The sequence below is a fragment of the Salvia miltiorrhiza genome, chromosome 8 (genome assembly GCF_028751815.1).
Source record: "Salvia miltiorrhiza cultivar Shanhuang (shh) chromosome 8, IMPLAD_Smil_shh, whole genome shotgun sequence".
NCBI classification, from domain to species: domain Eukaryota; kingdom Viridiplantae; phylum Streptophyta; class Magnoliopsida; order Lamiales; family Lamiaceae; genus Salvia; species Salvia miltiorrhiza.
The window spans coordinates 3,104,176-3,120,663 of NC_080394.1; the positions used below are offsets into that span (position 1 = coordinate 3,104,176).

At 37.3% G+C, this 16,488-nt stretch overlaps 2 protein-coding genes across 8 annotated transcripts; one reads left to right on the top strand and one right to left on the bottom strand.

The window, feature by feature from the left end:
* Positions 1-1,011: 1,011 nt before the first annotated feature.
* On the top strand, positions 1,012-6,712 carry LOC131000021 (putative disease resistance protein RGA4). 4 transcript variants are annotated; one of them, XM_057925753.1, is made up of 3 exons: positions 1,012-4,516; positions 4,772-4,860; positions 6,214-6,712. In XM_057925753.1, exons 1-2 carry the CDS (start codon positions 1,087-1,089, stop codon positions 4,810-4,812), a joined length of 3,471 nt encoding a protein of 1,156 aa, XP_057781736.1. In that variant the 5' UTR covers positions 1,012-1,086; the 3' UTR covers positions 4,813-4,860; positions 6,214-6,712. The 4 variants fall into 4 exon arrangements, with proteins under 4 accessions (XP_057781736.1, XP_057781733.1, XP_057781734.1 ...); XM_057925750.1 differs by having other exon boundaries at positions 1,013-4,516; positions 4,766-4,860; positions 6,211-6,712; XM_057925751.1 differs by having other exon boundaries at positions 1,013-4,516; positions 4,766-4,860.
* Positions 6,713-9,803: 3,091 nt separating this feature from the next.
* LOC131000022 (interactor of constitutive active ROPs 3) lies at positions 9,804-14,823 on the bottom strand. Of its 4 annotated transcripts, none has more exons than XM_057925754.1 (4): positions 14,588-14,823; positions 12,572-12,673; positions 11,536-11,782; positions 9,804-11,453 (listed from the first exon to the last, which is right to left on the bottom strand). In XM_057925754.1, exons 2-4 carry the CDS (start codon positions 12,589-12,591, stop codon positions 9,942-9,944), a joined length of 1,779 nt encoding a protein of 592 aa, XP_057781737.1. In that variant the 5' UTR covers positions 12,592-12,673; positions 14,588-14,823; the 3' UTR covers positions 9,804-9,941. The 4 variants fall into 4 exon arrangements, with proteins under 4 accessions (XP_057781737.1, XP_057781740.1, XP_057781738.1 ...); XM_057925757.1 differs by having other exon boundaries at positions 9,804-11,450; positions 14,588-14,757; XM_057925755.1 differs by lacking the exon at positions 14,588-14,823 and adding an exon at positions 12,802-13,255.
* Between the last annotated feature and the right edge of the window lie 1,665 nt (positions 14,824-16,488).

Below are 16,488 nucleotides of genomic sequence, written 5' to 3' on the forward strand. Positions count from 1 at the left end.
TGCGAAATCAACGACCCAACATTCACTCACAACCAACTCGTCATTTCTTGCTGCAAACGTGACACCGATTCTTCAAGGATTGCTTTGACGAAAGAGGCTTAATCAGTCAATCTGTAAAGTCTCACTTTGTATTGATGGGAGGTCAAGGGCAAGAATTAAAGTACAAGGCCAGTGGAGCGTAGCAGATTGTGTGTTTGTCCGAGTAACATTTGTTATTCGGCTGCTTTGATTTCTGTGTTGATATCATTCTAGTATAGTGAGTAGATAGGTAGATTTATCTTAGGCAGCCAATCTGTAAAGATAGATCACCAGAGATGTCTAAATATGCACTCTGTATTGGTGATGATCATAGTGATTTTTGCCTTGAGACACTCACGAGTTATATTTATATAATACGTGAAAAATTACTTATGTGTATTATTCTTTCCGCTGCATGTTGGTATCAATGTTATTAACATTCTGTTGATCAACATTCGTACCAACATTACTCTTTTTGCACAGTTTTACTTTTTATTGGTAATTACGATCAACTCTACATTTCACTCAATAGAATATTCTATTTTCATGCTTTCCATCATTAAATAATTTTTTTCATTTAATTATTATAGTATCACATATATTTATAAATAATTATAATTATGCTCAATCATATTTAATTATAATTTAATTTTAATGATAAAAAATGATAAATTTATATTTCATTATATTATTATTTTATTTAGAGGGATAAAAATTAAATACACCTCGACGTATCATGTGAAACGGGAAAAAGAAGAATGTTCAATTTTCTTGTCTTTAATTGGAAAAAATTGCATTATAAAGAGGTAATGCATAGAAATTTCTATGTAACCGATTTATAAAGGTATCACATTTATATATTTTAATACGTTTACCACATAGTCAAAGTCATAGTTTTAAAAAAATGTCGGCAAAGATTAAAATATATAAAATAAAAAAAGAAAACTATATCTTTAATTGAATGAAAGGCTGTAAACTCTTCTGCTTAAACACTCACCCAATTCTATTCCTTAGCTTTCTCTCTCTCACTCAATTTCTCTTTCTCTCTCTAAGTTATCCGCACAAAGAATGGAAGAAGCTGCTGCTGCCGCCGTCCTTCGAGCTTCAATTCAAAACCTGATCGACTTTTGCAAGAATGAGATCTCTCAAATCCAAGGTGTCGACGAAGAAGCAGCAAAGCTAGCTGGGACTCTCGAAATCATGCAGAAGTTCTTGAACCACGCGGAGTCGGGCACCATCACCGGCGAAGATGTCAAGAGCTGGCTGAAGAAGCTTGAAGACGTGGCGTTCGATGCTGACAATGTTTTGGATGAAATCAACTATCATATTCTCTACAAACAAATCAAGCCCAAGAAGGCAAAGGTACTATCATTCTTCAACCATATTCCACGTTCTCGAAAGATGGCTCTTAAAATTAAAAAAATGCGTGAGAATTTGGACTGCATTAACAAAGATGCAGCTGTTCTTGGCCTCAAAGAGAGGCTTGCTGCCGCTGTGCCCACTTTACTTGATGCTGATGCTTCGGAAACTGATTCATACGCTGTTGATCCTATTTTTATTGGAAGAGATGATGTTGTGTCGGAAATAGTTGAGATGCTTACCAATAGCATCACAACTGATGAACGCAGAGTTTCCATCCTTCCCATTGTCGGGATGGGCGGATTGGGGAAGTCCGCATTGACTAGGAAAGTCTTCAATCATGAAATGGTGAAGTCTCGGTTTGAATCGCATATTTGGGTGCATGTTTCTCCAAATTTCGAACCAATCACCCTTTTAAAGAAAATTCTCAATAACTTGACTTCTCATCAAGTTGAAAATGCGAGTAGACAAGTTGTTCTTACAAAGCTTGAAGAAGCTTTGAAAGATAAAACGTATCTTCTTGTTCTAGATGATGCATGGAATGAAGATCTTTTCAAATGGGACGATTTTATGAATTCCTTCTTGGGAGTTGGTTGTGTCAAGGGAAATGCCATTGTTGTTACCACCAGAAGCATGAAGGCTGCTTCGATTGTGAATCCACTTCATGTACGTAAGTTGAAAGGGTTATCGGCGGAGGATTGTTGGTCGATAATCAAAGTTAAAACCTTTGGAGAAGGAAACGTTCCATCAGAATTTGAGACTATTGGGAAAAAGATTGCAACCAAATGTCAAGGTTTGCCACTAGCTGCCAATGTAGTTGGGGGAACACTGACCAATCAATCCGAGGAAAAATGGCGTTCAATCGAGGAGAAATGGCTTTCGCCATATGAAGGAGGAGATTATATGACAAAAATATTAAGATTGAGCTTTGATAATTTGTCTCAGCCCTCACTTAAAAAGTGCTTTGCGTACTGTGCAATGTTTCCTAAAGGCTCCAGAATCATAAAGCAGGAACTGATTGAGTTGTGGATGGCAGAAAGTTTTCTTCAAGCTGATGGAAGGGATGACATGGAGTCTGTGGGCGAAAAATTTATCAACGTTCTTCTGCACAACTCTTTACTGCAAGTTTCAAAGAGAGATGGCTACGGAGATGTAAAAAGTTGCGGGATGCACGATCTTGTGCACGATCTCGCTTCTTCTGTTTCAAGTTCCTCTAACAATACTGGTGGTAGCAGCCGAGTTCGATACATGACTCTCGGAGACGACACCTCTGGAGATATAACAAATCCTATCCCAAAAGAAATGGCAAAATCTTTGCGTACATTATTCTTGGGATGTGATATTTCTGGTATCAACTTCTCAGACTTGGAAAGTCTGCATGTTTTATGTCTTAATTACTATGGAGTTAAAGAGTTGTCAAGTTCGATTGGAAAGTTGATACATTTGAGACATTTTGACATTTCATGGACAAGTATTGAATATTTGCCGGATAGGATTGGTGAATTCTTTCACTTGCAGACGTTGAGAGTACCTTATGGATATAAGGGAAAACTGCCAAGTACGATTAAGTACTTGATTAACTTGAGGCATCTTTATATTAATGAGAAGGTAGAGTTGCCTGCGGGAATCGGGAGATTAACGTCTCTTCAAACGCTAACGCATTTTCCAGTGGGCGATGAGAATGGGTGCAAAATTGAAGAGCTGGGAAGTTTGAATAATCTTAAAGGAGAGTTGCAGATTCACAATCTCGAAAGGGTTCGTGACAAGGAAGAGGCTGGGAAAGCCAATTTATTCAAAAAGTCAAAAATATTGAATTTGTGTTTGGAGTGGGATTGTAAAAGAGAAGGTGAATCAAATGATGAGAATGTATTGGAAGGCCTCCAACCTCACTCGGACTTGAAGAAGTTAGAGATTCGTGGATTTAATGGCAGTAGATTTCCATTATGGACTCAAAAGATGGCAGTTGGAGATGTGGTACTTAACAAGTTAATGTCGTTATCACTCTATGATTGCGGAGAATGTGAAGAGATCCCAATGTTGGGGCACTTGCCCAATCTCAAGTCCCTTCAGTTGGGACGATTGATAAATTTGAAGTGTATAAATTCTTCATTCTACGGAATGGTGAACAAGGACACACGCATTGTTTTTCCAGCTCTCGAGAGGTTGACATTGTGGTTCATGCCTAAGCTGACAGAGTGGGCAGAAGTAGAAGTTTCGGGTGGAAGTGAAGTGAAGCTATTTCCTCGCCTCCAACATTTGGAAATTTGGTGGTGCGAGCAATTGATGAGTGTTCCAAGTCATGTCTCGTCATGCCTTCAACATTTGAAAATTGATGGAATTGGTGTGGAATGTCTCCCAGCTGATTGGTTATTCAGTAACAACCAGACTCTCTCTGAATTGTATATAAGGGAGTGCCCCAATTTGAGAGAATTATGGCATAGAGATAGCGGTGGAGAACAATCCCAACGAAGCTTCACATCCCTTCGCCGTCTCAGGATTGAGGAATGCAAAGCATTGGAGTATTTGCCATGTGAAATGATAGGATTCTCTCTTGAGGAGATATCGCTGGAGGGTCAAAGTAGCCTAAAGAATCTACCAAAGGTATTTGACAGCCTCCCAAAATCGTCTCGTCTGAAAAATTTATCAATCGTTGGCTTTCCTAAATTTATGGCCAATTTTTATGTTGAGACTCCACATTTTCCCAATTTGAGAGACGTAAAATTCGGTGTCAGTATGAGCTCGATGGAGGCTGTAGATGGCATATTACAAGAATACTGCCACTCACTAAATAAGTTAACTCTGGTGGGGATGGAAAGTTGTGAATGCCTGCCGGAATCAATTCAACTTCTCACTGCTCTTTCTGAGTTAGAGTTAAATAATTTTGGAATGGAAGAGTTACCTGAATGGTTAGGGAACCTCTCATCTCTACAGCAGTTGTCTTTATGTTATTGCAAAAGGCTAAGGCGTCTACCCTCTATGGATGCAATGCATCGCCTCACAACATTAAAACTACTATTTATTTGGCGTTGCTCGGAATTAGTGATTAAAAGTGAGGCAGCTGATTCTGAATGGCCCAAGCTTTCCCATATCCCTGAAATCTACATTAATGGCGACGAATACAGATACATTGCCGGTGTCGGTAAGTATCAAATATATGTGTTTGTTTGTTTTAATAGAAACAATTAGTATATGTGTTTTATTTGAAAACAATTCTAATTATCATAAATTGAGATCACAGAGTTTCTAACTCGATTGCTGTTAATTTGGTGCTCCACTTCATCTCAATATGCTTAAAGATATAGGAGATTAATTATTTTGAGTTTGTTTACTAACATTTTTACAGCCAGTCCTCAATTTACCTTTTCCCATTAATTCGTTTTTTGTGTAGATACAGAAAGTGGTACGAAGAAACAGTTGTGTTTGGGGTGCCTCTAAAGAATTAGGATATGAAGAAGGAATGAGTGAGTATCCATTTTCTACAAGGTAACTTGCTCAACCTCTCTTCATAATTTTTTTGCTAAGAATCATCACATTGTAGACTTGTAGTTCGTTACATATTCCCAAATAAGTAATCATGTTGTGTCTTTAACTTTTATCATTTTAAAAAAAATGTCCCAACTTTCGTCTTTTATTCAAAAATCCTCTTACTTCTGACGTTTTTATAAAAAAAATGTTCCATTATAGTACAAAATTCAACGACAAAATAATGAGTTATTTCGACAGATTATTAGGTGGAAGGACCTCATTTTATTAGATGAGGTGAGAAAAAAAATATTCATCTAAGAATTCAACGAGGTTGGCTCATTTTTTTGCCTTCGAATTTGTAGAGCGGAACATTTTATAAAAAAATATTAGTAATAGTTGAGGATTTCTTTTTTTGTTCAAAAACATTAAAATTTGAGAATACAAAACATGATTAATTATTTTTTATTTTTGTTGATTGGATTATTAATACGTGGAGGGTTGACGAAGATGTGGATACTAATCTGTTTTTTTTTGTTAATAAAGAGTATTTTATTACCAATGTACAAAGTCGCAAAACTTTATAAGTAAACAAACAAAACAACTACCAAACTAATTTTAATTCTTCATTTACATCATTACGTACTGTCCTGTTACTTGCACCCATTGTAGCTATGTGAATTTGGTACTGCCTTACTACTTTCTCCACAGAGAAAACACTATCACCATACTTCCTCCCATTTCTTTCTTTCCATATTCAATACACAGCAGTAGATAATACAAGCATGTATAATAGTTGCTTCTCGGATTTGGATTTGCACTGTGATACCATAACAATATGCTCTCCTTGCCCATCAAAAACCTGCTCATGAACTCCACTCCAATCAGCTAACATCTTCCAAACACTTGCCGAAAATGTACATTTAAAAAATAAGTGATCAATTGTTTCATCCTCATTCATGCACAAGCAACACTCTTTTGTGGCCAATTTCGTGTAATCATCATTTGCCAAGTCACCTTAGGAGCATCTCCCCTCATTTCCACATACATTCTCATGATAGAAAATGTAGATTGAGTTAAGTTACTATTGAGTTGAGCAAAATAGGACCTGACACAAGTTTGTGTAGGAATGACACATGTAGTAATGCTATGCCCTTTTATATACCAATCTGTTTCAAACAGACATAACACTTTCACTTGTACTCATGTTTTTACACGTTCGTTATGTATGTTTTTGTCTACCCTTTGATTGCAAAACAGATTTTCATTCATATGCATAATTTTTTGGCTTGGCTATCTGTCGTTGGAAAGACTTTTTGACGTCTTCTTTAGCATGGAGCTTGAGTTGCTTGGTTTTTATTTTCGTTTCAGGAGGTCCTTTAGTGTGTTATGGCAAAAAAATTTACAAGTCTCCAGTGAGCTGGAACTTGGATCTTGCCACGTCACGCCCGTTTCTTTCCCGTTTGTTGTTGGGTTGGCGTCGCATTTATGATATGGTTCGCTGCGCTGAAACTTGGGCCTCGTCTTTCTGTGATTGTCAGCTGGATTGGCGAGCTGACTTCCCAAGCTCTCATGTCAAGGGCATTGCTAAATACGGGGTGATGGTTAGTCCGAAGCTTTATTTATGGTCGTGTTCCTGGCATGATCTTGATGAAGGGATTTTCTAGGTGATGGTTAGTTTGAATCTCTAAAAAACACTCCCATCTTTGTTTCTCATTGGTTTTTTTCGGTTGTTCCGATTTCTCTTAAGACAAATACTCTTTTTTCGATCTTAATGTTTTTTTCATTCGATTTTCGTTAAGATGATTTTAAAGAGGGTTGGCCCTTCAATTGTGTCTTGTGCAATTTATATAATAAAGCTCTATTCCATGTCGAGGTCTTTGATAATTTTTATTATTTAAGTTATTTTTTGCTTCATTTATATCTGATTGAAATCCTAAGATTGAAAAAAAAAATTGAGTTCATAATTTGTATTTCCAAAAGTAATTTCAAACATAATCCCAAAATCAGTACAGTCCATTGATACCAGCTCCCTTTTTATTTTTAATTTTGGGCGGAAATCCTGCTATCCATTTGTGCATTCAGTTTGTAAAATGATGTTAAAAGATGCTGCTCCTTAATTTGTTAAAATAAAAATACAAACAGTATACCACAATATAGCTTAAGACATTAATAATCAATTGCCACTAATTAAGTAATTTGACCATTTTTGAATTAATTAGTGTAACTAATTACACCTTTATTATTTGATAATTTACCATATTCTGATAAATATGATACTCCCTCAATTTCATCAAGCATATCAAGCATACCCAATTTTCCTTTTAGTTTGTTCAATGAAACTTCACTTGTTTTTAAAAATGACAAAAAATTTAGACAAAAAATTTATTTTTTATTCACACTTCATGCGAATGGAGGTAGTAAAATTTAAGCTCCCTCAAAAATTCAAACCAAGATACTAAAATATCATTCTCGGAATCCTCTTTCATTTAATAGATACTATATTGCATTGTTTCTTATTATTATTATTGACACAATTTAAAATGCTCGGCATTACTACAATTGTTTTTTATTATTCTTATTAGGAATTCAATATGCTAATTTTGTTATAAATTTCCAATCACAGATTAAATTTTAGGATTAAGCAAATAAGATTAAAATCCTAATCGGGTGCTCGATCTGTATATCTGCAGAAGTTATTGATATTCGCAACACTAACGTTATATATTTATATATATGAAAAAATACCAACGTTGCACACAGAAATCTCGTAAGTATAGTCGTATAATATAGTTCAATTCTAAAACCCAAACAAAAATGGTCATATAAATTTAATAAAGTTAAAATATACTAATATTAACAAATTAACTGTATAAATTACAAAACCAGAAGCAAAAAAACACTAACTGAAAAAATAATTTTTAAAAAACGAAAAAAAAAAAGGTGATTATGAATTATCGTCGATATCACTTTGATTGTGGAAAGAAGAAAAATATGTTTCAGCTCTACTGATCTGCAACTCCACATAAAAGAAGAAGCCGAGAACAGTTTAGAGTGACATTTGATATAAGTCCATTAGCATTCAAAGCTGCTCATTGCCCAAAGAGCTCTAAGCCTTGCCAAGAATGGACTGCTAATTCCACCACATTCAAAACAAACTCATCCAAAATAGAAAATAAAAATAAAAATGAGTAAATAACTCAAAGCTGCTTGCGGCGCAGAAGAAGGATTAAGCTTTCGGAGCTGAACAAGAGAAGCTGCGAATTGATGTAGAAACCCTAGAAATGCTGGGTATTTTATAGAGTTTTATTGGGCTGGGCTTGAATGTTTATGGGCCTATTGTAAAATTTGAACTGGGGAATATTTTTTATTTTATTGTTTGAATTTTATTTTATTTTTGAAACGTATATTGTTAAATTATTATCAGGTTGTATTCGGATCATCGGATGCATGTATGATGCATGTTTAAAGTTGAAATTTAACTATAGATTGTTAAATTTTAATTTTGAATGAATAAATTTTAATTAACCATAATTTTAATTTTAAATAGGTCCAATTTTGCACCAACCGGGGATTGAATTACACGAGTTTTAATAAATAACGAGAAATGTGTATAAAATATACAAAAGAGTTTATTAAAATTGAGTGAAGAAAGCTATCCACGAGAGTTCATGTGATAAATGGTTGGATATTTTGTAAATATTGAATATAAATAAGATTTAAAATATAAGGAAGCATACGATACTTGTGAGCGTACGGAAACAATACTCCCTATGTCCCTAAAATGTCTTTCTATATTTCTATTTTCTTATGTCCTCAAAACAACTTTTTAATCCATTTTTGAAAATAATTTCATTATCTATTATTATCTTTAATTTGTGGGACCTTTTATTCTCTGATAAAATACACAATTAATTTTTATTAAAATTTGTGTCACCTCTCTTAGGAAGATATTTCAGGAACGAATGGAGTGATAAATATACAATATCATAGATAGGGGAGTATAATTGATGTATTTTTCACTTTAGACATAGATTTGTCTAAAGAGATACTTGTATCTAGGGATGGCAATCTACCCGCGGGTAGTGGATATCCGCGAAAACCCGAACCCATTAGGGTGGGTTTGGATACCATTTGATATCCACGGATAGTTTCGTGGGTACAATTCACTATCCATTTAGTTCGTGGGTATGGGTTTGGATACTTACTATCCATACCCGCGAAACCCGTTTACCCGCGAAAAATACCCGCCAATTACCCGTCAATTATCCGTCAATTACCCGTCAAATATCCACAAAAAATTCTATAAAATATGGGCTTTAAATACATATTTTGAGATTATGGGCTAGTATTTTATATTTTAAAATAGGCCCCAAACAATAAGGCTCAAAGTCTAATACTGAGCTAAATGAAAGAATGGAAGCTTTTGGACTTGTCTTGAAGATGAAGAAGAAGAGTTCAATGAAGAGGGTTCTATTTCTACTGTCGAGCAATTATAGACATTGTTCTTTGTTGGATTTTATATTTTAGTTGATGAATTTGAACATTGTTCTTTGTGAATTTGAATTTAAACATTGTTCTTTGTGGATTTGAACTATGTTATTTGTGTTGATTTTTTTTTTCTATTAAATTTGTTGTAAATTTATATTTAAATTCTATTTCGTGGGTATCCAACGGATAGTGGGTATCCGGCGGATAGCGGGTATCCGGCGGATAGCGGGTGACGGATACCCGTCGGATAGCGGGTTTCGTGGATACCCGACGGGTAGCGGGTATCCGCGGGTAGCGGGTTTGGATACCATTTGATATCCATGGATAGTTTCGTGGGTAGCAACCACTATCCATTTAGTTCGTGGGTATGGGTATGGATAGTCACTATCCGTACCCGTCGTACCCGATTGCCATCCCTACTTGTATCTTCATGAGGAAATTTTAATAACCACACACAAAGATTTTAGAGCTGGTTTTGAGTAAAGATAGTAGTATATAAACATAAACTAGTGTCATGGTTACATAGAATACTACATAATATGGTTCAAGATAAATCCAAGCAATATACCAAAAGATAAGTTGCAGTGAAGAAAAGCAAAGAATGGTGTTTCCTATTTCTGTGGCTTCTTCCACAACACCCCAAACCTCCTCAGCATGTTGGCATTCTTCTTCTTCATCAACTCCTCGTCGAGCTCGTCCCCGTACGGCGAGCTTATCTTCCCCGTCCGCGGGCTGTTGTAGTGGCTGTCCATCGACCCCGTCCTCTCCATCATCTGCCCGTTGTTCCCGGCCGATAGCATTGCAGCCGCTGCCTCGGCGGCCTTCCTCCACTGATCCGACTGCACTTTCAGCCTCCTCAGCTCGCCTTCCATCTCCGCGTTCGCTGCCTGCACCGCCTCCAGCTGCTCCCCCACTCTCGCCGCCTTCCTGTTGCTCTTCTCCACCTCCTCCGCCATGTAGCTCACCTTCACGGCCACCTCTCTCTCCGCGGCCCTAGCCGACTCCTCCACCTCACCGGCACTCATCATCTCCTTCAGCGCCTCGTTTTCCTTCGATGTGTTTTGCCACTCCGCCTCCTTCTGTTGCAGGCTGGCCTTGAGGGCTTCTACCTCCGCCTTTGAGTCGTGGAGCCTCTTCTCCAGCTCGTTCTCTCTCTGCCCCAACACGGAGCTCTCGAGCTTCGTGGTGAGGCCTTCGTTCTCCTCGCATATACCCTGCAGTTCGGTTTCCTTGTCCATTAGGTTCGCCTTCAGCTCCTCGATCTCGTATTTGGATCTCCGTATCTCCACCTCCAGCTCGGCCTCTCTCTGGCTCGATGCAGATTTGAACTTCTCCACCGTCTCCATGGCATCCCGTATCTGCTCTGCACTGTGGCTTCGTTCCTCGTTGTATCTTATCTCACCGACTTCTAAAGCCGATCTCAGTTGCTCGACTTCAAGTTTCAAAGAACTAACTTCTGTTTCACCTACGTCTTCGCGTTGGGAGTCCTTGAGGTTGCTCACCAGATCTTCGAGAAAATTAACACGGGCTCTCGACTGCTCCAGCTCAGCAGCAATGGCGTTATATGCTTCCGTGGCTCTCAGTCCATCTGACCTAAGCGTCTCCATCATCTTCTTCGCCGTTTCCAGCTGCAACAGAGTTTCTCCAACAAGCGCCTGAGCCTCAGCTTCGGATTCTTTGCTATGCATTACCTGCTGTTTCATTTCTTCCACAATCAAGAGTGTTTCGGTCAAGTTCTCTTTCAGTTTAAGGAGATCGCTTTGCTCAGATTCCAAGTTCTTCGATTGAGTAGCCTCGGATTCAGCTACAGTCTCAATCTGCAGCTTAAGCTGCTCGATCTCATCCAATGCAGATGCCAAAGCAGCGGACTCGTGAGAGCTCTTCTTCTTGATAGCCTCGAGCTCAAATTGTATGCCCGATTCTTGTTCCTCCGAGAGCTGTTTCTGCAATTCCTCGAGCTTCAAAGAGAGCGACAAGAGCTGCTGGTTCGACTCCTCTGCATCTTTCTGTGCTTGCTTCTTCTGCGCTTCCGTAGAGATCAACTGGTCCTTGACAACTTTCAGATCATGTTCGAGCTGAGAAATCTGACTCTCGAGCTCGGGAACTTTGCTAGGCCGCTTCTTCTGAACATCAGTCGAATTAGGACTGCTCGCGAGCACATTATGATTCTCGTTACACAAGTAGAGAAAAATGAAGCATCAGTACCTCAGACAGCGGGCTTCTAGGGGATTTGTGTTCGGCTACTTTAGGACTTCTCTCTTTTGGTGCTCGGCTCGCTTGGTTGGATGAAGACGCGGTAGGGTCTAAGAAACGGGGACCTGTCTTGAGCTGACGCACCACTTTAGGCGAAACCTTCTCCGAGGAAGCGGCTTGAGGGGACGAGCTTTTTAGAGAAGCCTCTGATGAAATTGATCGAGGAGAGCTCTTCTGGGGCGCGCTGGAGGGACTGCCTCTGCACTCGCATCAAATTACATACATTTAACAGTCGTTCAATACGAAAACGGTAGCAATTATCCTCAAGAACAGCATACAAACATAGATATCGAGTCTCTACAATGAGAGCATAAAAGCAAAAGAGCAACAACTAGATAGAATTCCCAAAAATGAATTAAAGCCAAGAAGCATATTGCAAGGTGCTAAAATGCAGATTCTAAGCGGAAACACAACCATGGTTTGCTACAAATAATATGCATTTCAAAATACAAAAGAACTCTTAGCTTGCTCTCACCAATTTCAAGACTCACACTAATTCAAATGAATGTTGTAAAACTACATAAATCTTGCAAGAAGCATATTGCAAGATGCTAAAAAGTAGATTCTAAGTGGAAACACAACAATGGTTTTGCTAGTTCTTGCCCACAAACAATATGCATTTCAAAACACAAAAGAAAACAACTCTTAGCTTGCTCTACAATAAGAGTGTACAAAGAGGAGCTCAAGCAAGTCAAAGAATGTATAGTCCAACTACTAAAACAAAAGCTTCACATACACCAATATGCATAAGAGCAACAACTAGATAGAATTCCCAAAATAAGTCAAAGCCAAGAAGCACATTGCAAGATGCTAAAAAGTAGATTCTAAGGGGAAACACAACCATGGTTTTGCAAGTTCTTGCCTACAAACAATAAGCATTTCAAAACACAAAAAAACCAACTCTTAGCTTTTGCTCTCACCAATTTCAAGACTGACACTAATTCAAATGAATGTTGTAAAAACTACATAAATCTTGGAAGAAGCATACCTTGCTTTAGGGGTCTGCATATTCTTAACTAGAGTAAATTCAATGTAGTAAAAGAAAACGGCTTGAGCTCCTTAAATGCCTCCTACCACACAACCTGCAACACTGCAGCAATTTCACAAGCTAGATTAGATAAAAATATATATATACAGATAAAAACATGAGAATCCAATGAAATTAAATGCAGTAGGGCATCCGAAATCCACACATTTAAGGCCACCAAATGCATCTACCTAGACGAAGACATTTAATCAATTCACGCAGCCACTAACGGTGTTGTGATGAAAAAAGAGTGCAATAACTCAATGATCAAGAATTGTAGGCGTGCTACATATGCCAGTGTAAATGCAGTCACGAGGCAAATGCAATCACAGCTATAAAAGGGGAGGGGCAAGTTGGCAGATGGTGTGGGGACACGAGGGGGGAAATATCATTTTCCAACAGGGGCAGTTTCGACAAACTACAGCATCCCCCATTGCAGCCGAGATTGGTGGGGAAAAAAATTGAATCTTTTTTCATTATAGTAATGCAGATGATGAAACAAGTCAAAAGTGGCAGTTGCAAAGGAGTAATCTAAGTCAAATGCAAAGGGGTAATGTAATCTAAGCAGTGTTTATGTTTGGAGATTAAATTAATGGCCATTTCTGCTCATAATTATACAAGCTGAGAGATTATTTACTTTTTTTCTTCCTTCATTATTTTTTTAGAGAGAGAGTTGCAATTAGAGATGGCAATGGATCCTGGACCCGGTCCAGATCCGTGATCCGACGGATCTGGGTCGGATCTGGATCTCAATTTTTAAAACGGATCTGGATCTGGATCTTAAAATTTTAGATCCGGATCCGACCCAGATCCGACCCGTGGACCCGTTTATTTTAATATATATTATTTATTTTTTATATTTAATTTAGTAATAATATTAAATATATTAAAAATTAATATATAATACACCAAATAGAATACAAACCCTAGTTTCTACATTTGTCTCCCAAATCTCTCGGTTCCTCCTTCTCCAGCCTCCATTTCGCCGCCCTCCCTCACCCATCTGGCCGTCCCTGCTCGTCTCCCTCCCGGCCTCCCTTCCAGTTCACCGGCGAAGGTGAAGTCACATGTCGCCGTCCTCCCTCACCCCTGCCCATCTGACGACGCTCCTCCTCTGCCGTCCCTCCAGTTCGTCGGCGGTCGGCCTCACCCTGCCGGCCTCCCTCTCAGTTCACCGGCGAAGGCGGAGTTACAGGTCGCCGCTTTCTCTTTCACACTCAGAATCTAAAGTTAGCCATTTTGTTAAATAAATTGTTAGATTTAAGACTATATTTGAAACTTATTGTTAGATTTGTTGATTTGGCAGCCATTAAATTGTTAGATTTTGTTAGAAAAATTGTTGATTTCAGCCATTTTTGAGAGATTGAGTTTGTTTGATTCAACCATTTCAGATTGGATTTATCGAAACTTGTTGATTTTTTGAATTTTTTTTAAATTAATTAAAAAATAGTAGATCCATGGATCTGGACCCGCGTACCCGCGGATCTGACGGATCTGGATCTGGATCCAAAATTTTCAGATCCGCGGATCTGGATCCGGATCTGGATCTGGTATATGCAAACGGATCTGGATCTGGTATTGGCCAGACCCGGTCCAGATCCGGCCCGTTGCCATCCCTAGTTGCAATCAGAAAAAAAATAACATAACATGGAAAGAAGACGAAAAGGGAAAACCGGAACCAAAAAATATCATTCATTTATCAGAAATGAGTTTGAAAAAAAAGATTCCATTTTTTCACCAGCCCACTATTTTTCAGCTCTTGAAAAGTTCAAACACCAAATAAAAGAGTGGCATTTTCCATATTCGACGATTCCCAGTTGAAGGAGGCTTAGAAACCATTTTTCTCCAAACCCATTTTCTGAAAACCAAGAATTATGGGGAGAAATCCATTTTTGAATAATTTGCTAGTTTCAAGAAGAGAGGGAGAGGGAGAGAGAAAGAGAGAGAGAGAGAGAGGGAATGTGTGTAGGCCTTTACCAAGAAAATGTTGGAAAAGAGAAGCTGGAATTAATGTTGCGCTGCAGCAGAAGAATTTAGAGGCATTTTTGGAAGAAAAAAGAAGCCATTGTTAGTGGGGGAAGGAGCTCGATTTTCAAGGCGAATGGTGGGGGTAATTTCATGTGAGTGGGTGGGGTGTGTGGAAGTGTGCTTCATTAGATAGAGTTTAAGACAAAAAATTTGGGATATACGACGACATCCACACTTGTCGTTTTGGCTTACGAAAATTTGCTCCAATTTGGCCATTTCTTTTCCCCTACAATTATTGGTTTTGTTCCTTTTGTTTATCATGATTTTGGTTTATTAAAAAACCAAAAAAAAAAAAAACTTTTGGCAAATAACGAATTATAATTTTAAACAATTTTTTGAAATATAAGAGCATTCACACTGGTACGCCCATTTTCGCCCTTAAAAGATAGCCCACCTTAAGATAGCCTTTTTTCCTACACTGAAGAGCTCATAGGGGCTCACTTCAAATTTTTTATTCATTCCAGTCATTTCAATTTTTATTTTTATTTTAATCCGTCTCAAAATTTTTATTGGGCGATGCGTCGGATGCGCTCATCCATTTCTCCTTTCGAGTCAGGCGCGGCGAAGAAGCCCGAAACGAGCCAGGGCGGAGCGGCATTAGGGTGGGCTGGGCTGAGTTCGGTGCGCATCGACTCCCGAGCCCCTTAGTATAGATGCTCTAATGAATGAAATTATCATCTTTTTTAGTTTTTTCGATCGCCGAATATTTTTGAGTTAAAGCTTACGTAGATTAGTAAAACGATGTCGTTTTTGTGAAGGTTAAACAACGTTATTTTATATATTTTTAATTAAAAAAAATTAGATTATAAATAGATTATATTCTATATCTGAAAGAAATTGAAAAAATAGTGATTTAATTTGTCACACTTCAAAAGTTACGTTTTATTTTTAATTTTAAAATAATTCGTGACTTTATTTGTCAAAATCCAAAAAAACAAAAAATTATTGGAAGGTTAAAAGGACGACGACTTTTTCTTAACGGCCTTTTTAGATAATTTTATTAACGGCCTTTTTTCTAATATAGAGTCGTTTATTGCTTGTATCCATCATAATATTCGAATGGAATAATACTATAAAATTTATATTCGTCTCCTAGAAGCCCATCTAGATTCTTATTGGTTTTTTTTTATTGTTATTTTGTTGAGTTTTCAGAACTTGAATCTTCACGGATTGAACATGAAATCGAATCAATATTTGAATTTAATCTCACTCGTTTAATTATTATTTTATTATGGTTTATAGCATGGCATCATTATGCGATGATTAATAAGTCATTCTCGTATATTGAATTAATTGGTCTTTAATCGAAATACTAAACACTACTATTATAAATCATTAATGACCGTTACCGTTAATTAAAAAACACGATAATTTGGCTTTGGGGAAACACAGTTCGGCTACACTATGTTCGTGTCTCCATTAAAAAAATAAAATATCTGGATAAGTTTGGAAAAAGTTAAATCATTTTTTTTTAAGTGGGAAAAAGTTAAATCATTATTAGGTTGTCTATGTTTCAAATTATTAATAGAAAAACATCGATGTGACGTTCGAGAATCCATTTGATATTTTAGGTTTCGATTTAATATTTGTATTCCTAGGAATCCATTTGATAAGTTTGAAAAAGTAATTAATTCATTGTTTAGGTTTATGTCTGTATATAACATTTGTTCTTCTTTTTTATAAAAATAAAAAAATTAAGCATTGAGTTTTGAAATTGTAAGTTTGTAACAAATGTATTAGTAATATATTCCTGTAGACAGTATAAAATATAATTGAAATATTTGAATTTGATTTACCGTAAGAATATATACTTCACAGTTTCAAAATTCTAGCACCTATAGACACACACA